A 26,255-nucleotide genomic window follows, 5' to 3' on the forward strand; every position below is an offset into this window, starting at 1 on the left:
TGATGGGGTTCCTCTGCCCCTGCCACCCCCCTCCCCCGTGATGTCTGGCCTGCCTTCTGCCAGAGTCCTGCTAGGTGGCTTTAGCCAGAATCCTCTTGCCACAGCCCCCACATAGTAACTTTCCATCTGCGGACCCCCATCCTGCTCCTTGGCTACAAACTCCCCTTTCCTTTGTTGTGTCTGGCGTTGAGCACAGCCTCTGTCCCCCACTGCAAAACTCCACTGTAGAGGTCCCACGCCTCTCCGATGCCCCCTTGAGTCAAGCCCACAGCGCTGTTCAGTTACAAATGTGACTGAATAATGTTTTGTTTCACATCCTTTTGGGTGGGAACAGAGAGAGACCTGTGGGCGAACTTCCTTTCAGATGTACAGGGAAGGGCCAGCTCTTGGTCAGGTGTGGAAACCCCCACCTGCAGGCGCGCCCGAGGGCAGGGCCTGGACGGGGCGGGGCGGCTGTGGGCAGGGCGGGGGCTGTGGGAGGGAGGGGGTGGAGCCTCCTTTTTCCTGGGCGTGTGTCACCTGCCTCCCGCCCAGGGGCATTGCCGTGTGCGTGTGGCAGTGTGACACTGGGGCCTGCTCCCCGGAGCCTTCAGAGCGATCACGGACCTTACGAGCCCTATGTTGCTGGACCCCCAGAACACAGAACATGGCAGATGGGGCACAGGCCAACCCCAAAGTGTTGAGGAAGAAGGTGCTGGTTAGGCACCCCTCCGGGTGGAGGGGCCCAAGTCTCAGGGCCTCTTTTCCTTGGAGAACCTCGAGGTATGTGCCTGCTATCCTGGGATAGAATCCTCCCCAGAGAGGAGCAGGGATGGGCTGGGGGAACTGGCTCCTAGAATCCGTGTCTCCAGAAAAAAGAGCTCTAAGTCTCTGAGTGAAGGCTGAGATATGTCAGTACATTTTCAGCACCAGAAGACTTTAGAGATCAGCCAGTCAATCCTCATGAGGCACTTGAGGCCCAGAGAGGCTATGGGATCTACCTGAGGTCACACAGCATTTTGGCAGAAGAGCCGGGACTAGTACCTGGGGACCCATGTCTCTTGGCTCCAAGTGCAAGACCCAGCCACCAGGTTGGGTCACGTGACTTCCTGGAGTGCCTATGGAAGGGGGGTTCGTTCTGATCTGTGACAGTAGCCCGACCCCATGAGGCGGTGAGCTTCCTGTCTCAGAAGCCTGCTCGGGGTAAAAAGAGGAAGGAGGCTCCCGGTGCCTCCTGGCTCTGCCATCCGGGGGACGGTCCATTCAGGGGGTGGGGGGCAGGCGGGAGGAGCTCATCCGAGAGCTGCGGCAGCACGAGCGGGGGCCCGGGGGGATGACATTGTAGGGGCCTCAGAAGGGAGCTGCGGGAGCCTGGAAGGGACGGGCTCGGGGCTTGGATGTTCTCCTCTCTCAGGTCCAGCTTGGGTATGAAGAAATTCTTCACCATGGTCGTCCTGGCCGGCAGCGGTGAGTAAAGGCTCTGGGGAGACTCCTCTCTCTCCCCGCCTCCCCCACTTGCTCCTGTGACCTTGGGCACCTAGGTTCTCCATCCACTGACTGGCTCTCTCTGGGCCCCTGCTTCCCAGCTCGGGCCCCTGTCAGGCCCTCACTGACCTGGGGCTGTTTGCCGACTATAAACACACCAAGGGCCGTGGGCATTTACGAGCCTCCCAGGCGGCAGGGCCCCGGGCTGAGCAAGCATCGTAAAATGGTAGTGTTTGCTGGGCGTCTGGCCGCCCCCGGGAAAACCTGGGTGTTTGTGTAGATAAGAGTATTTGTGTACATGTGTACCTGAGACAGGAGCTAATGGGTTGGGTGTGGATATACACATGTATCTGTGTGTGTGTGGGGGGGGGGTTGTGTCTCAGCACAGTGGCGTCTGTGTGTCCTCCACACGTCAAAAAATGTGTAAGTGTGTATTAACTGCAGGTGCACGTGCGTGTGTGTGTGTGTGTGTGTATGTACCAGGGCCGTCGGTGTGAGTGTGCAAGAAGTCGGCAAGGAAGGTCTGGGGGCTCCTTTCCCAGGGCTGGTGCTCCCGGGGAACACCGGTCGGGGACAGCTGAGGCTCCTGACACAGATGTGACCCCATCACACATCCAGGTGTTCTGGTGGCAGGTGCCTCCGGGAGGTGGAAGCTGGGCTAGAGGTGTCACTGACTCTTCATCCGGCCCGTTGCATATCGCCGGAGTGCAGCCTGCTCTGGGGCAAAGAAAGAACCGCTGGGCACAAAATAAGGGTTAAACGTGGCCAGAGGTGACAATGATTGGCTGACCTGACGGCTGAAGCGAGTGTTGAGACAGCAAGCCTCTGAGTTCCGCCCGAACTGCTGGCCGCTAAGGCGTCTGCCCGACTCGCTTTCTTCTGCTTGGAGTGCGAGTGTGGACGTGGCCTCGGCTCCCTGGGTTCCCCGTGGACGCCGCACGCGTGAGTGTGGTTCCACTGGCGGGTGTGTGGTGCGGGCGTGCGAGGCCTCTGTGGGCGAGTGTGTGTCCCCGTGTGTGAGTGTGGAGGGCTCGCGTGGTAACATCCCACTCTGCGTGCAGCTGCTGGTCAGAGGGCCCTGGCGGGGGAAGCTGTCTCTCGGGGGAAACACCTGCACAGCTGGGCTGCGGGAGGCCAGAGTTCACAGAGGGTGCTCCCTCCTCACAGCCTCTGCTCGCAGTGCCCAGCAGGAGAGCGGCATCGTCCCCATCCCCGTCCCCGTCCCCGGTTTGACAGTTGAGGTCAAGGAGCTTATGCAACCTGCCCGTGTGGTCACCACAGGCCTCGTGGAGAGACCTGTTTGTGGACCCAGGGCTGTCTGCATTTGACTCCCCAGGTCTGATTCCAGATCTGACTCCCAAGCTGCTTGACATTTCCCTCTGGTCGCAGGACCCAGCACAGCGTGGGGGGAAGGGCCGGGGGACACACCTAAGGTCCCCTTTGTCCTACTCCCACCGACGACCCTCACGTCCCTTGTGCAGCTCAGGGATGGGCTTGGGTCCACTGGACACAGGATCCTCCCTCTCCCTGCCTCAGACCCCACCTGAGACATGTGCCTCTCTCTCCACCATCCTCTTAGAGTCGCCTGTCATTTGTCCCAGCTCCTTCCCTGTTGCCTCTCTCATTTGCCCCTTATTTTCTGTAATGATGAAAGTCACAAAGCCAATAAACGGGAAGGCTCAGGCGGAGCGGGATTCCCAAGGCCCATTAAGTGGGGCTAGAGCGGCTGTCCCGTGTGCGGGTTGGCCTCACCCAATACGGACTGGAGCCCCAGGCTCCGGGATGACTCAGCAGGGAGCCAGGAGCAGATGTAGAGTCAGCACAGGCTGGGGTGAAGAGGCAGGGAGTGGGGGAGAGGAGGGCATGTCGCTGGGGCAGACCCACCTGGCAGGTGCAGGGAGGCTGCTGATTTTGCTGGCGTGGGAAGGGGGTCATTGACCTATTGCTTCCGGTGAGACACGGCCAAAGGGAAAGGGTGTGTGTGTGTGTGTGTGTGTGTGTCTGTCTGTCTGTCTGTCTTTGCCGAATGACTGGACCACCACATTGTCTCTGGATTCATCGTGAGATGCCCGAGCCCCAGGACCGTGCTGGGGACACTGAGTTCCTACTGGGGGCAGAGGAGCCAGACCAAGCCCAGGACCCAGAATCAAACCCCTGTGTTCACAAGAGCACGTGGCATTTGTGAAGCCCCTTATGGTGGACAGGTCACTTGGGACCTCACTGCCTGGGTGCAAATTCCACCCCTACCACTTTTTTGATGATGTTCTTGGGGAAGTTACTTGGGTAAGCTCTGGGCCTCAGTCTTCTCATCTGTAAAGTGGGGGCAACAACAGCACTCCATGAGTTAATGCCTGGAAGGGGCTCAGGACAGCACCTGGCACAGAGAAGCCCTCAGTAAAGAGTAATAGCTATTTCCTTCTAAGGGCCCTCGGACATCATGGCTTTTTATACATTGCTTCCTTCCTCCCTCTCTGCCCACCCTCTCTCCTCCTTTCCCTGGCCTTGGGGTGTGGGGACGACAGTCAGACAGGAGGGGGCCCCCCACCAGGCAGGGAGCTCACAGCACCCCCTTGGTTCTCTTGCAGTCCTGCCCGCAGCCCGCAGCAGCCTGCTTAACCTGAAGTCCATGGTGGAAACCATCACGGGGAGGAGTGCCATCTTGTCCTTCGTGGGCTACGGCTGCTACTGTGGACTAGGAGGGCACGGGCTGCCCATGGATGAGGTGGACTGGTAGGTTCCGGAGTGCCTGGGCCACTGTCAGGCCTGGGAGGGGGGCAGTGAGGGTCAGACTGGTCTCCATTTCTGAGACAGGGGAGAAGGTCCTTTCCCCAAAGGATGAGGCTGGTTCAATGAGTTTGTGACCAAGAGCCTGACCTTGACCCAAGTCCTCCTCTACTGTCTTGGGTGGTTTTTACTGTGCATCTCCAAGTCTTGGGCGTGGAGGCGTTTGAACTCCCAGTCTCACCAGGAAGGAAACTTTGACCTGCCCCCACACACGTGAGAGCAACAGACGCACAGCTCATGCTCAACACAAGCAAGGGCTGTGACCCTTCTCACTCCCATCACCCTAGAGGCCTTGATGGAGGGCTGTGTTTCTTCCATCAGACTGAAGACTGAAGCCATGGCTTAACTTTCTGCTCCTATCTCCCCAAAAGCAGCCAGCGCTAAGTCTGGCATCACGGGGGGGGGGTGCTTAATAAATGCATGTTGACTAATTGCCTTCCTCCACCAGAGGGGATGGGGATGGCCACACTACACTTGCTTCCTGTCTCCCGCCCACAATGCCCACTCAACCCTCCAGACTTTTGTCTCTCCCTGGCCATCGTGCCCAGCCGGGCATGGCCTCCTCATAGGCTCAGGCTCCTTTGACACCAACTTAGTCCTAACCCTCCTTCCCATCCTGACCACATCATCGGACAGCCTGACGCCTCCCACCTCCTGCCTCCTGCAGCCAGGGCTCCAAGGGGGAAAGCTGGGCTCTGCCTGGCTATGTGACCTCAGACAAGTAACTGCCCCTCTCTGGGCCTCAGTCTGAAGGTCTGATCCACGAGGAACCGAAACAGATGACTGGGGTCTCTGCCGGTGGGAGATGGGCCAAGCTTGGCTATGTGGGCCTGCTGTCCTCTACCTGCCCCTAGGTGCTGCCACGCCCATGACTGCTGCTACCAGAAGCTCTTCGACCTGGGCTGCCACCCCTACGTGGACCACTATGAATACACCATCGAGAACAATACTTCCATCACCTGCAGTGAGTCCCTCCCCTGCCGTTCCTCCCTCCCCCACCCAGGAGAAGGGCTTAGTATATGTGCTGCCGAAGCGAGCACAAGAAGGGCTTAGACTGCCAGTGCCCCCAGGCTGCTCGGGGGGCCCCGTGCACGGGGTTGCCAGGTGAAATACAGGATGCCCACTTACGTTTGAATTTCAGGTAAACGAAACATGTTTTCACATAAGTATATCCTAAATATTGCACGGGACATACTCATACTAAAAATTAAATGCCAGCATAAAAACAATGACTATTGGCATGAAAATAAGAATTAGCATAAGTATATCCCATGTAGTACTGGGACATACTTATACTAAAATATTTACTGTTTGAAACTCAAAGTAGCCAGGCCTCTTGTTTTTGTTTGTTTGTTAACTCTGAGAACCCTAGCCGTGGCCCTCGCACGTCTTTCTGGTGTGCTCTGATCCCCCCAAGCCCGAATCAGCAGGCTGCTGCCCTAGTTGTTGATTCTTAAGCTTCGGAGAGCTTAGGGAGTGGTTCCGATTCAGTGGGCCTGGGTGAGGGCCCAGGAATCCGTTTTTAACCAGATCATCAGGCGATGGGAAGACTTGGTGACACATGGGTCTGGGTTTAAACCTGGATTCTGCCAGCATCTCCTGTGGTGTAACCCTATATAGGGTGCTTCCCTACCTGGCCTCAGTCTCCCCGTGGATATATGGAAGGGTTTGGATCAGAGCAGACATTTCCTTCTAGTTCTGTCCTTGGGACCCTACCAGAAGGTGGCCTCATCCCAAGACCCTCAGTGTTTCTAGGAATTCAAGCTATGGGAACCAGGCCCGGTGGGGTTACCATGGACGCTCTGGGCCATTCCTCAACTGAGAGGTGCGGATCCACATTAATGGCCCAGGTGTCCCCATGTGCCTCCTCTTAGGTGGCGGGTGTCCCCTGGCCCAGTCCCACGGGCAGCCCCTGGCTCCCTTTGTTTCCTTGTCTTCACCAGGTTCTGCTCACTACCCCTCACTAAAAGCAAGCAAGCCCAGCTTTGCAAAAAAAGAAAAAAAAAAATCCCAAGTCTTCTGTTCTCTGGGGAAGAGTCCTGGTGGTGAACTGGGTGCATCTGGGGTCCCCTGGGAACCCAGGGCACCGTGGTCCTCATATTCTGCTGTTCAAACGTGGGGTGGAGGGGCTGGCTTGGGAGAGGGAGTGTCCCCTCATTAATGCATTTCGAGGATCCTCAAAGGGCGGTGGGCGAACCCAAGTGGGGGGTTTCACATTGGGTTCTGGGGGTTCCTAGAGTCAGGTGATGGGTGGGGGGTGTTCCTGAGTGGTCCAGCTGGTCCCATTAACCCATTTCACAGCTTAAGTGGCTTCTCTTTTGGCCGCTTGATATGTTGGCCTTCTGCAAAGAGTTTCATTTGAGCGAAAGTATTCTGCTGATAGAAAGTTTGAAAAGTCTGCCGACCACCGAGCTAGTGAGCGGTTCTCAGAGGGTGTTCCCCGAATCTGCAGTATCGGCATCCCCTAGGAACTTACTAGCAATGCAGATTAGCAGGCCGTACCCACACCTACTGAATCTGAAGCTGTGGTCCAGGGGCCCAGCCGTCTTTGTCTCAGCAAGCCACTCAGTGGCTCCTAATGTGCCCTCTAAGGTTGACAGCTATCAGGGTAGACGATTTCGGGCGACTTCAGCACTCGCTCATGGGAAAGGCCCTGAGCTAAGCTCTTAGGAGTCCTTCCTCAGTGGCTCCTCACCACGAGCTCCCTCCAGGGTGGGTGTCTCGCGATTCTGTGATGGAAGGGGGAGGCCTAGGGTGGGGAGTCCCCAACACCTGAGTGTCTATCTCGGGTCCACCTTGGGTTTGCTGTGTGACCTAGGTAAACCCGTCCCCGGGGCCTCCGTTTCCCCGACTCTAAGATGACAGGTTGGACTTCCGGGGTCTTCTGATGGAAACATGCTCCAGAGCCACCCGGATGGCGGGTCATGCCAACTGCAGGGCCCGGCCCAGAGCTTCTGAGCCCGCAGGCCTGGGGCGAACTGCCAGGGACGTTAGTGCTGCCCACCAGGGGACCATATTCTGAGACCCACCAGAACCTCTCCCCCGCGTAGGTGAGCTCAACGAGACCGAGTGTGACAAGCAGACCTGTGAGTGTGACAAGAACGTGGTTCTGTGCCTCCGGAACCAGACGTACAATGAGAAGCATCGCAACTACCTCAACATCTACTGTCAGGGCCCCACGCCCAACTGCAGCATCTACGAGCCGCCCCTGGAGGAGGCGGCCTACAGGCACATCTCCCCCACTCCCCCTGCACCTCCCTAGTGCCCCCCGGGGCTGATGGGCAAGAGGGATGGATGTTCTGGCTCTGGGGACCAGACAGGCACACCAGGTGGAGATGGGGGAAGACTGAGAGCCCAGGGCTTTCTGGCTGCTTCCTCCCTGGAACTCTCCAGGGGACCGGCCCCAGAGGACTCAGGGAGGCCTGGGTCCTGACTGTGGCTCCCAGGCCCCTCCAGCCCAGCACTGGGCGTGGCCATGTCCTACCGCTGATCCCAGACTTGGCAGGAAACATGTAGCCTGTTGGGGTCTCTCTTGAGTGTGGAGGGCAAGGCCTGAGGAAAAGAGGTGGCTCCTCTGAGTGGTCTCTGCCACGGGCCCCAGCCTGACTTCCTCGGCTTGACTGTCAAGGTTAGAGACCAAGATCCTGAGCTGCCAGTACAGCCCCAGAGTTGGTGTGTCCTCAGACAGGTTCCCAGACAGTGTGCTGGTCCCGAGGTTCTGGGGGCCTCTTGGCTGCCCCTAGGGGACAACCCCTGGCGCTCCTTGCTTTGAGGGCCTAGTGGCTCTTTAGAGCCCCCTTAAGGGCAGGGTGGCCCATGAGTCCAGGCCCAGACATCACAGGAGGGCCACAGGGCTAGTGTCTCAGCCACAAGGTCTGGCCTCAGATCAGGCTCGGGGGTGCTGACGGAACCCCCATGCCCAGTGGCACTCCCTCAGGTGCATGGGGACCAAGACGGGGCCACAAATATGTCTCCAGCACCCTCACATCTCTCCCCCCACCTCCCTGCTAACCCGGCCCAGCCATACGGCACTGCTCTGAGGTGCATCGGACCCCACCCCCATGCCTCTCCTCCTGCAGCAGCCGGCCGGTGGGTGGGAGGACCCCAGACCCCTCTCTCCCTGCCAGGGAGACACAAGGCTGCACTCTGGTCTCAGAAGCCCTGTCAGTGGGGAGGAGGCCGAGGGCTGGGACCCACCTCCCTGAAGGGGAAACAAAGGCAGGAGGGTCTAGGTCCAGGCAGGAGGCTTGGAGAAGATTCCAGAAGGCAGTGGGAGGGAACTGCATGAGACAGAAGGGAGGGGAGACGGTGGGAGAGAAGCGGGACAAGGCGAGACGCCCAGACCAGAGGGGTCTCGGCAGGAGAAGTGGGGTGAAGGAGCCTTGGGGTGCAGGGGCCCCCTTGGGCCCAGGTTCCTGTTGAGGGTTGTGGGCAGAGATGGAAGAGAGTCAGCCCCCGCGGGGCCAGCTCCCTGACTCTGTGCCAGCACTGCTCTCTCTCCAGGTGCACCTGCCCCTTTCCTGCATTGCCTCACCTCTCGACCTCAAGGTCAGCGTCCTCCAAGTAGCCAGCGTGCCCTGCCTCACCCCGAGGACACACTGACACAGCGCTGAGACCTGCCCAGACACCATCAGCCATCAGGAAGCTTGGCCTGCCCTGCGAGGGGCCTGTAGATCCACTGTCACTAGGGCCAGTCATGAAACGCGGAGGCAGCAGAGGAGTGGGGGTGGGGAGAGAACATCTCCCCCCAGAATAGCAGGACTGGGAAGAAGCCTCGCCTTGCTGCAGCTTCTAGAACGCTAGCCCTGGGGACTGAGGATGAATTTGGTGGTTGGAGTCAGCTGTCACTATGCGTGAGAGAAAGCCCTTCCAACCGTTCACCTCCTCTGGCCCTGGTGTGGTGGCTGTGGTCCCCAGTGTGTCTCATCACTCATATCTTCTTTCTTTTTTTTAAATGCTTTATTTATTTTTGAGAGAGAGACAGAGACAGAGACAGAGAGACAGAGTGTGAGCAGGGGAGGGGCAGAGAGAGAGGAAGACACAGAATCTGAAGGAGGCTCCATGCTCCGAGCTGTCAGCCCAGAGCCCGATGAGGGGCTCGAACTCATGAGTCATGAGATCATGACCTGAGCCGAAGTTGGCCGTTTAACTGACTGAGCCACCCAGGCTCCCGCTGACATTTTCTTCTACCCTGGCTAACTAACTAACCTCTCCCGGCCATCTTGGGCTGGTCCCTTATCTCTGAGCTGAAGCCCCCCCTAAGCCAGGGTGGAGCCAGGATGGGGCAGCCACAGTCCACTAGAAGATGGGGTCTGCAGAGGCCCCGGCCCCTCACCTGTGGGAGCCCAGGTTTCTGCCTGTGCCCCTCTACCTTGCACACACCTCCACTCCAGAGAGTCTGGGCCAGTGTGTTGGGATGAGATTCTGCGGCCGAGGAGTCTCGCCTCCCCCTGCCCCCCTCACCTTGCCCCAGCCTGTCCAAGATGCTGCGACCCCAGACGTCCTCCACAGGACTTGGCGCCCCATCGTCAACCTCATAAAGGCCTCCTGCCTCAGCTCCCTCTTGTTGGTCCTCTTTGGCTGGGCGTCAGGGGAGGGCACAGAGACTCCCTCCAGGGTCTCCAGCTCAGGGGGAAGCAGAATCCCTTCCTGCCCCCGCCTGGGCAAAGTGGCCCTGCTACAGCAGAGAGACAAGCATCAGGAAAGTGGTGTGGGCCAGCGGATGGACAATGATAACTGTTAGGCTGGGTGGGTGCTTGTCAGGCATCAATCTCCACCCCATCCTTTTCTGTTGAACATCCGAGGCCCAGAGAGGAACAGGAACTTGCCCAGAGTGACACAGGTTGTAAGTGATGGGGCTGTGTCTGAATCCTCAGCATCTGACTTGTAACTATCCTTCCTTGCATATTCTTTAAAAAAAAATTTTTTTTAATGTTTTTATTTATTTTTAAGACAGAGAGAGACAGAGCATGAGCAGGGGAGGGGCAGAGAGAGAGGGAGACACAGAATCCGAAAGAGGCTCCAGGCTCTGAGTGGTCAGCCCAGAGCCCGACGTGGGGCTCAAACTCACGAACCATGAGATCATGACCTGAGCCGAAGTCGGACGCTCAACTGACTGAGCCACCCAGGAGCCCCATCTCCTTGCACCTTCTTAATGATGACGTGGGCGCAGGTGGAGACAGTGGGACCAGTGACCGAGAATCCAGCAGGACACCAGGTCCTGGTCTTAGCACGTTCTCTGACTTATGTCCCTTCTCTGTTGTGGGCATCAGTTTCCCCATGTGTAGAGGGACCAGAATAGCTGTTTCAGGTGCTCCCCAAAGCCATGTGCTTTCCTGGACACATCTGGGATGATCCCTGGGACTCTGCTCCCCCTCCCCACCTCAATCTTCAATTAAACAGCTCTGCTTTTCCTGTATTATTTACTGAGCTTTCACCTGAGCTACTGTAAGAAGAAAAGACATTCTTCAGTAATTTTTTTAAAAAGCTTGAAAACTCTGGGACAAGATCATCCATTGGTTCATTCATTCAATGGACCTATACTGATGGTCTTCTATGGACCAGGCATGGTGCAGGGGGTTTGGTGGGGATACCTTTAATCAGATACAGACTCTACCTGCAGGAATCCCTTAGGCTGGTAGGGGGAGGAAGACATGTGATAACCTTGACATATGGTGCCAAGCAGTGTCATGGGGAGCACGGAGGATGAAGCCCCAAGTGTGTCCTTGGTAGTCCCGAAGGGGCCCCCAAGGGGATAAGGTGTGGGGCTGGGATGGCCTGTTCAAGGTCCTTGGAGGTGGAGAAGAGGGGCGGGTCACATGTTTTGAGGAAGGGGCCCTTGCTTCTGTAATCTGGGTGGCTCTTTGCTTCTTCAGGACTCCTTCCAAGTTAGTGAGATCTTTTAGGCTAACCCTTGAGGAAGGATTGTACTTGGCTTCCACTGGTCTGGAGCTGCCATTGACAAAGACTCTGTCCTTGACCAAACTTTAGTTAGGATCCTCTGAGACCTTTCCCAACCAGGCTTACACCTTAGGGTTTCCGCATCCATCTGAGCACTGCCCAGTTTTAGCAAGAATCCCCTCCTGCCCTCAATATCTGGCCAAGTTCGTCACCCTCCACCATTTCCCAGGTGGTTCCTGATCACCCAGGCCTGCCTTTAGCAAGAATCTTGTTAGGGTCAGTTTAGCAAGAATCATCCAACCCTCTTAGCAATCTTCCATCCACCAGCTCCCCTCCCCACTCCTTGGCTATAAACCCCCACCTAAGAAAAGTGAGGATTCATAACTGTATTCAGAATTGAGCCCAGTTCTATCCTGGCCCCTGCTGTGATCATTCTTGAATAAAACCTGTTTTTATCACTTAAACTGCTGCCTGGGTCTTGTTTTCTAATAGCCACGGTGCTATGACTTGCACGAGATCAGATTTATCATTGGACCCTGGTCGTTTCACCCCGGGACCCCAGGTGGACGTCTGGGAGCCTTTGTCTTCAGTCCTGAGTAATTGACTGGGGATCTCTTGTGAGCCCAACTCCTGAGTCAGCGCTCCAGGTAAATGTCCACTGAAGTACAGCAAAGACAAGGCTTTGGTTCTTAAGGTTCTGAGTTTGCTCTGTGAAGCTGGATGAGAGTACTTTGTTTGTCAGATACCTACCGGGCTCAAAGTCTTTCTTCCTGGCTTTCTTTTGAGTGGGGATTCCCTCCCTGACTCCCGAGACTGGAATATCTTTCCTGGCTCTTTGGGAAGCCTCTCTATTCTATTTGATCCTGCTTCTTCCAAGGAAACTTCTCAGTCGCCTGAAGCCCCTCATTCCAAACCTCTGCCGAATTTGTAACTTCACTGCTCCCTCTAAGACCTCGCTTCTCCCACATCCCCTCCTACAGCCTTTGATTTTCCCTTCAGGTAGGTCCCTTGAATCTGCTGATGGGACCCCTTCAAACCTCTGCCTCTTCCCTCCCTCTGTCTCCTTTTGCCAGAATTTTCCCCTGCCTATTCCACTCCTTTGGGCATTTGAATATTCAGCTCCCTTCCCCCATCATGGGTTCTCAAGGGACTCTCAAACAACTACTTGAAACTAAGAAGGAAAATGCTCTTTGGAAATAGTTGGGATATTTTATCCACTTATGGGCTTTGGAGACATCCAGGTGGCTGCTGATGTCCCCTCAATGTCTCACCTAAAATGTATTCCATGGCCTCCTGAGAAGTACACATCAGGGCAACTGAAAAGCTTAAAAGTCTCCTCCACAAACATTGGTAAAAAGCTTCAGCTCTCATTGAATAAACAACCTTAACGTCCCATCTGCCAGAAACCCAATTCAGATAAAAAATATAAAATGGAGGGGCTCCTGGGTGGCTTAGTTGGTTGAGAGTCCGACTTCGGCTCAGGTCATGATCTCACAATTCGTGATTTTGAGCCCCACATCGGGCTCTGTGCTGACAGCTCAGGGCCTGGAGCCTGCTTCGGATTCTGTGTCTCCCTCTCTCTCTGCTCCTCCCCTGCTCACACTCTCTCTCTCTCTCTCTCAAAAATAAATAAAGTTTTATACATATATATATAATATATATATATTATATATATATATAATGGAATAAAGAGGAGATCTAACTATTTTATATCAACCAGGGAGCTTGCATCACTATGTTTTACTGATTCATGGCTAAAATTTTAGAGTGAAACCCAGAAGATCTCTGTGTCATGTCAGTTTGTGTGTGTATGATGTGGTATTTTTCTACTCAAGATGGCATTATCAAATTAATTTATGAAATCCCTTAATGGAGTTCTACTCAAAATGGCTTAGATATAAATCAGCACTTCTATAAATTAAGTATTCTGGGGTGCTTGGGTGGCTCAGTTGGTTAAGTGTCCAGCTCTTGATTTTGGCTCAGGTCATGATCTCAGGGTTCCTGAGTTCGAGCCCTGCATCTGGCTCTGTGCTGACGGCTTGGAGCCAGCTTCAGATCCTCTGTCCCCCTCTCTGTCTGTCCCTCCCCACCTCACGCTCTCCCTCTCTTTCTCAAAAATAGATAAATATTAAAAAATACATATTCCTAGAGGGTCACCTGGTTGGCTCAGTTGGTAGAGTATGTTACTCTTGATCTTGGGGTTGTGAATTCAAGCCCCATGTTGGGTGTAGAAACTACTTAAAGAGGGGCGCCTGGGTGGCGCAGTCGGTTAAGCATCCGACTTCAGCCAGGTCACGATCTCATGGTCCATGAGTTTGAGCCCCGCGTCAGGCTCTGGGCTGATGGCTCAGAGCCTGGAGCCTGTTTCCGATTCTGTGTCTCCCTCTCTCTGCCCCTCCCCCGTTCATGCTCTGTCTCTCTCTGTCCCAAAAATAAATAAACGTTGAAAAAAAATTTTTTTTAAAAGAAACTACTTAAAGAAAACCAAAACATTAAAATGAAATTAAGTATTCCTAAAACACCCCGAAATATAGAAACTAACCCACATATTTTTCAAGCTCATATGATTTGAACAAATCTTTTTTTAAAGTTTATTAATTTAAGTATTTACTTATTATTTTTAAAATATAATTTATTGTCAAATTGGCTAACATACAGTGTGTAAAATATGCACTTGCTTTTGGGGGTAGATTCCCATGGTTCGTCGCTTACATACAACACCCTGTGATTATCTCAACTTGGGTCTAGCAGTTAAATAAGGGACTGTCATACCTACTAGATGTTTAAGATTATACAAATTGTAAATTGAACCTAAGAACAAATGTATAAGTAAATGCGCTGTCAAGATGAATTGCTTCATATCCATTACTTCATGTAGATCAAGCATAGCAGTAAAAGAAAACTTGCGTCTTTAACTTTTTTAGGCTTTTGTTTTTATGATCCTTGTCTAGCTTGCATGGGCTGTCAAAATAGTTAACAGGGAAATAGCTCGAAATGCTAGCTAGTTTTGCATAATGTTAGAATATGCCCACCTAAAAACAGTGTACAGATTTTTTTTTAGTAGTTTGCAATCTTAAGAGTTATGCTAAATTAAATTTAAGCAGCAGGTATTCATTAAATACCTAAATCATTTCTTAGCCAAATAAACCACGAAGACATTATTTACTAAACACAAGTTTTGGCTCATATATTTTGGCTTTTTATTTTTATCTGGTATAAAGAAAATATCTTTGAGTTCATTAATAAACATGAAAGGTCATACTAGAAGAAGCAAATGTTTGTAGAAATTGTGAGACGGTATATTCACAAAATTTACTGACTTAATAGAATGTTGCTCTATAGCAAACGGTAAGCAGTTGTCTATTTCCTTGTTTTTACTGGAACTTAAGATTACTAACAGTTAAGAATTTGAATCAATATCTATAAATGACTGATAGAAATTTCTAGGAATAATAAGGGTGAAGAAAAAAACTATATAAAATATGGAAGAATGTGGGATATATTTCTGTTAAGGAAAAAGGAGAGAAATTCTCTCTTCAATGTACAAACTGTTCAGAGATTGCTTAAAAGTTGTTCTAGAATGAGAAAGAAGAAAATATAGGACAAAAACAAACAAAACAAAACAAAAAACAAAACATTTGAGTGACTACAGAAAGTTGTGGAGGATTTGTGGAAAAGGAATTCAATGTGTGGTCAAGCTGGCTTAGATTGAACTGATTTATTTATAAGGCTTTAAAAATGAGACTCATAGTGTACAGATGCAGAATTAGAATTTGGTTTTCTTTCTTTTGAAACAACAAAGTTTTCTTGGATTATCGGTCTGATCTCTGTTAAGATACTACAGAAGATTTTTCTTCTCCTTTTAGGTAAAGCTACCTAGGACACAAAGGTTTTGTTTTATCAGAATAATTTTGTGGGCTTACACTAACCATGTCATGTTATTGATTATTGAAGAGAATATAGACTTCTCACTTTTAAAAAAGCTAGGGTTTTTTTTTTGTTTTGTGTTGTGTTGTTTTTACATGGTTGACAATTTTGTCTTCCCCCCAAATCAACTCCTAAATGAAATCTTGATCTTAAACTGAGCTTGAACTGGGTCCCTGGAAAATCTCCAAGGATTTGATGTTTCCCCTTGTAAAAAGACAGATGTGGAAAATAATTTGGTTTCCTTGACGTGTTGAATTGTACAGCAGGCATTGTCAAATCAGAAGTGCTTTAACCAGAGTGCCTGGGTGGCTCTGTGGTTAACCGTCCAATTCTTGATCTCACAGTTTATGGGATCAAGCCCCACGTCAGGCTCTGCACTAACAGCCAGAGCCTGGTTGGAATTCTCTCCCTCTCTCTCTGCCCCTTCCCTGCTCACACTCTCATGCCTGCGTTCATGCTCTTTCTCTCTCAAAATAAATAAACATTAAAAAGATATTTCAGAAATTTCATGAAGTACATGAAAATTTGTCAATGTTTTGCTGCTTATGAGATGTCCTGGCATAACATCATCCATCATCATTCTAGCTATTATCTTCTTGTGTCTTATGGCCCAGAGAAAAGTACATTCCTTTGTCAGTTAATTGCATTATAATGAACTCTCATCAGATCTTTAACAGTGGCCATTTTAAGCCTTTTGTCATTTAAAGAGAGTAAGTTTTTCTCTGATGCTTTCTTGAAAGCTCACACAATCAGCTGGCAGGCAAAATCTTCATTAGCGAGAGCTCCTTCAGAAACTCCCGGAAGAGACTAGGACAGGTTTTCTGGGAAACAGGCTTCTGATGACATCGAATAACTTTTAGATCACATCACTGATCTGAGTAAGGGTTTCCAGAACTAGCGGAGAAGTTAATGAGTTCATCAAATTGTTAACACAAGATCAAGGAGAACAAGAATTAATTACATGGGACTGAATTAACCAGTGAAGGAAGATTTCAGTTTTCTCTTAGAACAGTACTGTTTTGTTTTGTTTTTTAATGTTCTACTTTTCTAGATTTAAAGAACTCATTTCCCTCTTATTTAAAGCTACCTAGGGGCGCCTGGGTGGCGCAGTCGGTTAAGCGTCCGACTTCAGCCAGGTCACGATCTCGCGGTCCGTGAGTTCGAGCCCCGCGTCGGGCTCTGGGCTGATGGCTCGGAGCCTGGAGGCTGTTTCCGATTCTGTGTCTCCCTCTCTCTCTGCCCCTCCCCCGTTCATGTTCTGTCTCTCTCTGTCCCAAAAATAAATAAACGTTGAAAAAAAAAATTTAAAGCTACCTATAAGTCATGGCAATTTAGTGCATGGTAATTTTGCAAACAGAAAGAACATGTATCTTTTCTCCCTACCTGATTCCTCAAGAATATAAAAACTCGTATTGAGTATTCTTATTTTTGTGGCAATATAATTATTTGCATAAGTTCAGTAGGAATCCGTTTCCTTATGATGGAACATCATTGGAAACTGGCTATATTCCCAAGGCCTTGGCTGGAATGTCATATTTGAGAATTAGGTGCATGAAACACAATGTAAGCAGCTAGAGTTGATTTATGGAGCCAATGCTTACAAAGCTCTCCTGGAAAAACGAACCTCGTACCTGGCTTTACAGGCTCCCAGCATTGAGGGGGGAAAGAGGGTCACTTCCTTGCCACCCAGGAATCTTGGAATATATTTGAGACCTTGAGAGGAGTGGAATTCACCCAAATCTGTAGGTATTGCCAGAAAAGTCTGGCTGTGAGTTCTTAGCTTTGCTTCCTAGCCTTGAGAAGCTTTTAAAGGTCTAGTCTGAGATTCCCTTATGAAAGATTCCAACAAAGCAAAGTCAAAAAGGCCTATGTGGTCAGTCGCCATTCTTGCTGCCCTTGCGTGAAAACTCATGCCAAATCTAATGGGATCAGACATATTGTGTGAACAGGAATCAAAAAGAAGGGTGACTATAGTGATGGGTTTTCAATGTTTCAATGGGAAACCATGGCACATACTCGTGGGTTATTAAATTATAGTTCTATTCATTGCTTTTGAGTTGTTTTTACCTCCCCCCCTTGGTGAAACTCCATTTTCCTGTCTACTTTGTTACCTACCTGTAAGCCAGGCTGGATCCTGCCAAGTACATATTCTGTCAATTTTTCTAGTTTCCTCCGAGATCTAACTACAACTCTCCAAACGGACATTTCTTGCTGACCTGGAGTCACTGAGAACTAAACCCCATGCCCAGATTGGGGTACTTATTGGGAGTAATCTAGAGAGGCCCTGTGAGCAGAGGCTGGACACTTCCATGTTCTTCTGGAAGAAATAGGTGTGACCGGAACACTGATGAGCGCGCCATCACCAGTGACATTCCAGCCACAAACCAGGAAGTCCTTGGGATTGCCTCTGTTGTCCTCACTTCAACCATCTGAAGATGCTCCAGGTTCAGCATCTAGAAATCTCAACCAGCTGCCTTCTGGATGCAGAGATGGGGTTTTGTCTCCTCTGGCCATTTGGTTTTCTTTGATGTGCATAGAAATCTCCCTCATTTGGCGCCTGGGTGGCACAGTTGGTTAAGCGTCCGACTTCAGCCAGGTCACGATCTCGCGGTCCGTGAGTTCGAGCCCCGTGTCGGGCTCTGGGCTGATGGCTCAGAGCCTGGAGCCTGTTTCCGATTCTGTGTCTCCCTCTCTCTCTGCCCCTCCCCCGTTCATGCTCTGTCTCTCTCTGTCCCAAAAATAAATAAACGTTGAAAAAAAAAATTAAAAAAAAAAAAAAAGAAATCTCCCTCATTTAAATGGCTGGTACTTTGCAGGGTCTAGCAAACATCCACTAAGACCAAGTCTAACAGATGGTTCTGCTGGTCACTTCCGAACAAAGAGACTGATGAGAAACGGACTCATGCTGTTCAGAAAGGAGAATGTCTTTTCTTTCCTTGAACAAGAATGGGGACTCATCAAGACCCTCTCCTTGACCAGACCTTAGTCAGGGTCCTCTGAGACCTCTCCTCAACTTGACCTTTGGGCTTCTGGGTCCATCTCCGCACTGCCACCATGTAGCAAGAACTCTGCTGTGTCGGGGTGCCTGGGTGGCTCAGCCGGTTAAGCGTCTGGCTTCAGCTCAGGTCATGATCTCCAAGTCCGTGGATTCGAGCCCCACGTCGGGCTCTGTGCTGACAGCTCAGAGCCTGGAGCGTGCTTCGGATTCTGTGTCTCCCTCTCTTTCTGCCCCTACCCTGCTCATGGTCTGTCTCTCTCTGTCTCAAAAAAACAAAAAAACAAAAAAACAAAAAAACTCTGCTGTGTCACTTTAGCAAGAACCCCCACCCAACCCTCAATATTTGGTCAAATTCCTCACCCTCCCCTCCACCCTCCCACCCCCTGCCCAGGTGATGTCTGGTCACCAGGTCTGCCTTCAGCAAGAACCCGTTAGGTCACTTTAGCAAGAACCCCTCCACCATCTTAATGATTCTCCATCCACTGAACCCCCAACCCCCTGAACCCCTCCTTGGCTGTACATCCCGACTTTCCTTTGTTGGCTTCAGCAGAGCCCAGTTCTATACTGAGTTCTCTTTCCCCTTATTGCATAGTTCTTGAAGGAAATCTGTTTTCACTTGAACTTCTCTCCAGTTCTGATTTTCCACATCAGCATCTCTGCCCAGATCTAGGTCAGAATTCTGCATTTTCCGGAAGCACTGCTCCCCCTACCCCATTCTTCAGAGCCCTCCAGGGAGGGGCTGCCGGCTCTTTTCTAGACCTCGAGTGACACCTAGTGGTCATTCTAGGTCACTGCCCATGCCGCACTCCACACCCCCTGCCCCTCTGCTAAGGGACCCAGACCAGCGATGCCCAGGAGGGCACAGGACATGCTCAGCATCACCTCTGCCATCCTTTAGTGCCATCAACACCATCTCCCACAAAGAGCAGACTGGGGGCATCCCTGGCTCTGCCACTCACAGGCCACATGGCCCTGAGCGCATCACCCCCCAACACACATACACACACACACACACACACAGCTTCCATTTCTCTTTCCTGTAAAATGCGGATCATGATGAAGAGCACATTGTGGGGTTTGAGGATGAAATGAGGCCACGGATGCACCAGCACAGGGTCTGGCATGGGGAATGGAAACTGCCAGCACTGGTGACTGGTACCCTTGGCTGGTGGGTGAGACCAAAAGTCCTTGGGGCCAGATGGGCAAAAAGCAGTAAGTAGAAGGAAGAAGGAGCTAGTGAACATTCATGGGGGACATCCTCCCCCAAATGGAAACCTGGCCAAAGTGAAGCGGTGGCTTAGCAAGAAAATCTGGCTCCCTGCTTATGGGTGTGAGGTGGGGAGGGAGAGAGGCAGAGAGGGAGGAGGGGACAGAGGCAGTAGGAAGGTTCTGGGTAGCACTTCTAACCCCAAACCCGCATCCAGGCACCTAGCACCTGCCCAGCCTTGGTCTCAGTGGGGCCTGGGAGCCGCCACCCCTGCATGCCCAGGACCGGACTGTGCATGCAGACAGGCGGCCCTTTCCTCCCCAGGGGTTGGCACAGCAGCACTGGCTGTCAGTTACCCAGCTGTGGCTTTCTAACAAGAAGCTGATGCCACCAACGGTGACAACAAGCCAAGTTCAGGACGTGGAGGCTCATAGGCGCCGGGCCCTGCCGACAGCCACACGGCTGGAACACCCACCTCTGCCTGGGCAGGCTGTCCAGGCTCTCAGGATGTCAGGGCCCAGTATGGAGAGTGGGGGTTTATTAAGCACTTACTGTATGCCAAGCACTGTGCTTGGAGCTTTGTGTGTGCTATCTCATTCAATCCTCTGAGCTACCCTGTGGGGTGGGGGCCGGTAATAGCTTTGCTTATAAAAGGAGAGGTTCAAGGTCATGCAGAGGAAGCAGGGTTTGAACCCTGACTTCGGAGCCTTCGCTCAGACAGCATCCGGGCAGCCCCCTCCTCTTGAGAACTGGAATGGGAAATAAGAGATTTGAATCAGAAAACATGGGTTCGAGCTCCAGCCTACCTGCCCTCTTGGAAGTCCTGTTGTAGTCTGTGAAATGGGGATGAATAACTCCTGGGACCCCTCTGATGAACAATAAGACAATGGACGAGAGGCAGGCACCTGCGACTTCGGCCCAGATCATGATCTCTCAGTTCGTGAGTTCGAGCCCCGAGTCAGGCTCTGTGCTGACAGCTCAGAGCCTGGAGCTTGTTTCAGATTCTGTGTCTCCCTCTCTCTCTGCCCCTCCCCCCGCTCACACTCTGTCTCTCTCTCTCAAAAATAAATAAACATTAAAAAAAATTTTAAATAAGACAATGGATGAGAAAGAGCTTCTGGAAGGGGCAGATGTACCCTAATTTGGGTTTTCGATACCCTGAGGAAATCAGACCCAGAAAGAAGAGGGTCTTGTGTGAGGGTGAGGTCATCTTTCCTCCAGCTTCCTTCCAGTTCCCCAGACGGGGACTTTCTCTCCAGCCTCATGGTTCGCTGTCTCCCCCACCCCCGGCCCCCCTCCAGCTTCATGCCTGCTCTGCACTCACCTCTGCTCCCGTCCTCCCAGCACCAGCCTCCCTCCTGGCCTCTGCTCAGACCAGTCCCTCTGCCTGGAGCCCCCTCCCCTCCTCCCTGCCTTGCCCAGCTAACTCCCACTTCTGGTAGGTCCAGAGGCTTCACTGACCAGCCGGTCTGGGTGGCGTGCCCCCAGGTGTGCCTGAATCTGGGCTCCCCGCCCCTCACTGTCCTCTTATCACCCGTGTGACCCCATCTGGGCTGCGAGAGCTCATTGAGGGGAAACCCCTCCTACTCCGACAGGATCCACAGTGCTCAGCCCAGTCTCCCACGCTGGATATCCGTGCAGGGGATGAAAGAATGAATGAAACCCAGGCCTCCCTCTAGGGCAAGTACTTAACCCCTTGCAGCAGCCTCCTTGGCTACTGCCCCTCCTCTAAGTCGCTCCAGTTTTGGATTCCTTCTGGGACAAGCCTGCTGAGGGGAACCTTCGGCTGGAGGGTAGGGGACGGAATCTGGCTGCACTGGGCTCGAGTTCCCTGCTCTGGACCTGTTAGCTGTGTGGTCTTGAGACAAACTGGAGTTTTGCACAGCAGCTGCCTGAAGTTGCCTCGGGTGTTCTCTGTTCGAGGGTAGCTACCCGGAGACTGCTTGGGCGGGCAGGGGGGCGCATTCTCCCCACTCAGGGTCCCGGGGCTTGGGCCATGCCCCTGCTTCGTTCTCCCAGCTAGATGTGACTCCACTTCCCAGGGAGCTCAGTAGTGCCTGACCCATCCCAGCCGGGGCACTCGCTGACCCAGAAACCCAGTCACCTCGCTCGCCACCCGGCCTGCTGCCCCCCTCTAAGACCTACAGCCACGCCCACGCGGCCATATGCCTCACTCTCCACATCTGCTCGTCCCTATGCCTTTCACAGTTTCACAGACACCCCAGGAGCGGGAATGGGGGACAGTGACTCCACAGACTCAGCCCACACGCGCACAGTGGGCCCAAAGCAGTGACAGCTTCTCCCCAGTAGGGCACGGAGCCCAACGCCTGCCCAAGGCGGAGGGTGTGTCCCCTACCCCACCTCCCTCACCGGCTGACAGCTTCACCAGACAACAAGAGACAGCCAGGGAAAAGCTATAGAGAGCTGTTGTAAAAATACAACTACATTCAGAGCCTGTCCCCTTCGAGGCGGGGCGCTCCCTCCAACAGGGCCAAGTGGCAAAGGGAAGGAACATCACTGAACCCTTGCCAGCTCCACGTGTGCCCTCCCTGTTGCCACCTGCCACGGTCTCGGGCGTCTAGGTTGCCCGTGAGGACTCTGGGGCTCGAGATGCTTGAGCTGCCGAGGTTCATGCAGGGCGGGGGGGGAAGTGGTTTGGGTTGCAGAGAACGTGGGGACCCCCGTTACTCCCAGGGTTGGGCCCGGACTTCTCAGGGGGACCATAAGGCTCGCCTTAGCCCAGCCCTCCCACCTCCTCACTTTCGTTGGCTCTGGAAAACCACTCCCCACATTCCACGCTCCCCACTCTGAGAGACTTGTAATTCCTTTGCATTCCACATTCTTTCTTGACCACTTGTCCCTCTCAACATAGACATCAATGATTAAAAAAAAAAAAAAAGGACAAAGATTCTTGCCCTCATGAGCTTCCATTCTAGCGGGGCAGACAAACAAGCATAGGAGACTGTGTGGTGCACTGAGTAACAGAGAAGAGGACTGGAAAGGCAGGGCAAGGGAGATGGGAAATGCCAATGGGGGGTGGGAGGTATTAGACTGGGTGGTTGGCGTCAGCTTTATGAAGAAGGTAGGATTCCAGCAAAGTTGGGGGAGATAGGGAGGGAGCTGTATGGGAAGCAACTTCCAGGCAGAGGGCAGAGTCCTCGGGAGGGAGGGTGATGAGTGTGTTCAAGGAACAGCATGGAGGCCAGAGTAGTTCATGTGGTGTGGGGAGACAGTATAGGTGGTGAGTCAAGAAGTAGGGGGCGTGGGGACCTCCCGAGCACCAGGAGGACGTTGGCTCATTTCTTGGAGGGAAATGAGAAGCTACTGGAGGACGTGAGTAGGGCAGGGACATGGCCAGAGGCCAGGCTCTGTGCAGACCAGCTGCTGTGTGGAGAAGAGATCCCAGAGGCCATGGGTGGAGGCGGAGAGAATGAGGAAGAGCATTTGCCATGGCCCAGGTAATGTTCGCTCAGACCAACATGGCAGCCATGAAGGTGGTGGGAAGTGGTCAGATGCTAGATGTTTCCTCTCTCGTTTTATGTTTTTTTTAATGTGTGCATTTTACTAAGTATTTTATAAATACATACAGAGTCTAGGTTTATTTTGAAAGGAGAGCCAACAGATTGGATGTGGGATGTGAGATATGAGAGAAAGAATTTGACATGCAGATTTTTGGCTGGTGCGGGGGGGGGGGTTGGGGGGGCCCGAGATGGAGGAGGGGCCCCTCCGCGAAGACGGGGAGAGGCAGGTGGCAGAGGCGCTCGCTTGCACGCATGTTGATTACCTGCCATCCATCTGCCCGGAGTTCCTCTTCATGTCTCGGCTTGCAGATGAGATGTCAGACCCCCAGCGCTGCCCTGGGAAGCCTGGCCTGGCCTCCCCGGATGGTGTCCTTGCACCCCGCGCTGACCCCGTTCCAACATTCCCCAGCCTGCTTTGTGATTGTCTGTTGACTTGTGTTCCCCTGATCTGAGAGCCACTTGGAGTCTGACGCATCTTCATTTCTCTGCTCTTAGCACAGGGCCTGGCTTGGAGTAGGCCCTGAGAGTGTACTTGTTGATGGGTGAGTGATTGTCCTTCCAAGAGAGCAGGCTTTCCCGGGGAAAGTCAATGACATCCCTTTGCAGTCGCACCTTGCACCTCTCAGAACTGAGTGGGGCTTGGATGCCAGCACGGGCCCATTCCCTCGATTTTAGACATTAGGAGTCAATGCCCAGGGAGAAGAAGGTAGCCTGGATCTCTCACTGGATCCCCCGTGCCCCATGCTGAAGGCAGCCTTGGCTCTCTTCCTCCTCCGTGGCACATGGCTAGCTACATCTAGAGTCCTGAGCTGGCCTCTGCTGTGGCCAGAACCCCTCTAGGAGGGGACCCAGCCCCACTAGTTGCACACCCGCCCTTCTGTAAGCACCTGCCTTTAAGTTGACCAATGCCCGTCAATCTCAAGCTCCTCTTGTTGCAATCACTACAGCACGTGCAGGGAAGGAAGGAAGGAAGGGAGGAAGGAAGGGAGGAAGGGAAGAAGGAAGGAAGGAAGGGAGGGAGGAAGGGAGGGAGGGAGGGAGAAAGGGAGGGATGAAGGAAGGAAGGGAGGAGAGAGGGAGGAAGGGAAGAAGGAAGGAAGGGAGGAAGGAAGGAAGGAAGGAAGGAAGGGAGGGAGGAAGGAAGGGAGGAAGGAAGGGAGGAAGGGAAGAAGGAAGGAAGGAAGGGAGGAGGGAGGGAGGAAGGGAGGGAGGGAGGGAGAAAGGGAGGGATGAAGGAAGGAAGGGAGGAGAGAGGGAGGAAGGGAAGAAGGAAGGAAGGAAGGGAGGAGGGAGGGAGGGAGGGAGGAAGGGAGAAAGGAAGGAAGGGAGGAAGGAAGGGAGGAAGGAAGGGAGGAAGGAAGGGAGGAAGGAAGGGAGGAAGGGAAGAAGGAAGGAAGGAAGGGAGGAGGGAGGGAGGAAGGGAGGGAGGGAGGGAGGAAGGGAGGGATGAAGGAAGGAAGGGAGGAGAGAGGGAGGAAGGGAGGAAGGAAGGAAGGGAGGAGGGAGGGAGGGAGGAAGGCAGGGATAAAGGGAGGAAGGAAGGAAGAGAGGGAAGAAGGAAGGGAGGAAGGGAGGAGGGAGGAGGAAGGGAGGAAGGAAGGAAGGAAGGAAGGGAGGAAGGGAAGAAGGAAGGAAGGAAGGGAGGAGGGAGGGAGGGAGGAAGGGAGGGAGGGAGGGAGGAAGGGAGGGATGAAGGAAGGGAGGAGGGAGGGAGGGAGGGAGGAAGGGAGAAAGGAAGGGAGGAAGGAAGGGAGGAAGGGAGGAAGGAAGGGAGGAAGGGAGGAGGGGGTGAGGGAGGGAGGAAGGAAGGGAGGGATGAAGGGAGAAAGGAAGGAAGGAAGGAAAGAAGGGAGGAGGGAGGAAGGGAGGGAGGGAGGGAGGGAGGGAGGAAGGGAGGGAAGAAGGAAGGGAGGAAGGGAGGAGGGAGGGAGGAAGGGAGGAAGGGAAGAAGGAAGGATGGAAGGAAGGAAGGAAGGAAGGAAGGGAGGAGGGAGGGAGGGAGGAAGGGAGGGATGAAGGGAGAAAGGAAGGAAGGGAGGGAAGAAGGAAGGAAGGAAGGGAGGAAGGAAGGGAGGAAGGGAGGGAGGAAGGGAGGAGGGAGGAGGGAGGAAGGAAGGGAGGAAGGGAAGAAGGAAGGAAGGAAGGGAAGAAGGAAGGAAGGAAGGGAGGAAGGAAGGGAGGAAGGGAGGGAGGAAGGGAGGAGGGAGGAGGGAGGAAGGAAGGGAGGAAGGGAAGAAGGAAGGAAGGAAGGGAGGAAGGAAGGGAGGAAGGGAGGGAGGAAGGGAGGAGGGAGGAGGGAGGAAGGAAGGGAGGAAGGGAAGAAGGAAGGAAGGAAGGAAGGGAAGAAGGAAGGAAGGAAGGGAGGAAGGAAGGGAGGAAGGAGGGAGGAAGGGAGGAGGGAGGAGGGAGGAAGGAAGGAAGGAAGGGAAGAAGGAAGGAAGGAAGGGAGGAAGGAAGGGAGGAAGGGAGGGAGGAAGGGAGGAGGGAGGAGGGAGGAAGGAAGGGAGGAAGGGAAGAAGGAAGGAAGGAAGGAAGGGAAGAAGGAAGGAAGGAAGGGAGGAAGGAAGGGAGGAAGGAGGGAGGAAGGGAGGAGGGAGGAGGGAGGAAGGAAGGGAGGAAGGGAGGAAGGAAGGGAAGAAGGGAAGAAGGAAGGAAGGAAGGGAGGAAGGGAGGAAGGGAGGGAGGAAGGGAGGAGGTGGGGAGGGAGGGAAGGAGGGAAGGAAGGAAGGAAGGGAGGAAGGGAGGGAGGAGGGGGTGAGGGAGGGAGGGAGGAAGGAAGGGAGGGATGAAGGGAGAAAGGAAGGAAGGAAGGGAGGGAGGAAGGAAGGAAGGGAGGAGAGAGGGAGGAAGGAAGGGAGGGAGGGAGGAAGGGAGGGATGAAGGGAGGAAGGAAGGAAGGAAGGAAGGAAGGAAGGAGGAAGGGAGGAAGGAAGGAAAGGCAGACGAATTTACCACTGGACTCTGCCAGCTGAGCAAAGCAGAGCCCAGGAGCCATGGCTCCCAGACCCTCTGCTGACCACCTGCCCGTGGCTTCCCTTTCTGTCCTCACATCAGTGACAGCATCACCCAATCCAGATTGTAAGCGTCTGAACTTGAACTTCTAAAAGCTGCTATGGCTCTCGAAATTCTCCTCAGGATATTCAGACCTGATGTGGTTTGTTTTCTTTAAATCTCTGAATCGTTACTGCCCAGCACTGTGTCTGACACGTAGTGGGGGCTCAATAAACGTCTGTTGGATGACTGTGTGATGACAGCCCTTTGTGCGTTCGTCCTTATTATATTTGATCACAGCCTTTCTCCTCCCAGACCTACAAGGTGAGGGGCAGGGGCCACGTGCACAACGTTTTGTGGCCTCCCCGTGCAGCGCAGTGCGGAGAACTGGTCACAGTTCTCAGCGAGCCGTGAACGAAGACCGGCGAGTACTGACTGTATAACAGACCACACCACAACTTAG

General features: G+C 53.1%; 1 protein-coding gene across 2 annotated transcripts; it reads left to right on the forward strand.

Moving 5' to 3' along the window:
* The first annotated feature begins 519 nt into the window (after positions 1 to 519).
* Positions 520 to 11,612, forward strand: PLA2G2F (phospholipase A2 group IIF). Of its 2 annotated transcripts, none has more exons than XM_043573936.1 (5): positions 520 to 762; positions 1,394 to 1,446; positions 4,050 to 4,194; positions 5,103 to 5,257; positions 5,295 to 5,571. In XM_043573936.1, exons 1-5 carry the CDS (start codon positions 647 to 649, stop codon positions 5,354 to 5,356), a joined length of 531 nt encoding a protein of 176 aa, XP_043429871.1. In that variant the 5' UTR covers positions 520 to 646; the 3' UTR covers positions 5,357 to 5,571. The 2 variants fall into 2 exon arrangements, with proteins under 2 accessions (XP_043429871.1, XP_043429870.1); XM_043573935.1 differs by lacking the exon at positions 5,295 to 5,571 and adding an exon at positions 7,299 to 11,612 and having other exon boundaries at positions 522 to 762; positions 5,103 to 5,212.
* The last annotated feature ends 14,643 nt before the right edge of the window (positions 11,613 to 26,255 follow it).

Source organism: Prionailurus bengalensis, chromosome C1 (assembly GCF_016509475.1).
Source record: "Prionailurus bengalensis isolate Pbe53 chromosome C1, Fcat_Pben_1.1_paternal_pri, whole genome shotgun sequence".
Classification (NCBI taxonomy): domain Eukaryota; kingdom Metazoa; phylum Chordata; class Mammalia; order Carnivora; family Felidae; genus Prionailurus; species Prionailurus bengalensis.

What these genes read in the sequence shown, in the direction of transcription:
- PLA2G2F (XM_043573935.1), top strand. Translation starts at nt 647, where the DNA reads ATGGCAGATGGGGCACAGGCCAACCCCAAAGTGTTGAGGAAGAAGGTG. An exon ending in GGTCGTCCTGGCCGGCAGCG is followed by an intron (nt 1,447 to 4,049) that starts GTGAGTAAAGGC and finishes GTTCTCTTGCAG; the next exon opens with TCCTGCCCGCAGCCCGCAGC. An exon ending in CCCATGGATGAGGTGGACTG is followed by an intron (nt 4,195 to 5,102) that starts GTAGGTTCCGGA and finishes ACCTGCCCCTAG; the next exon opens with GTGCTGCCACGCCCATGACT.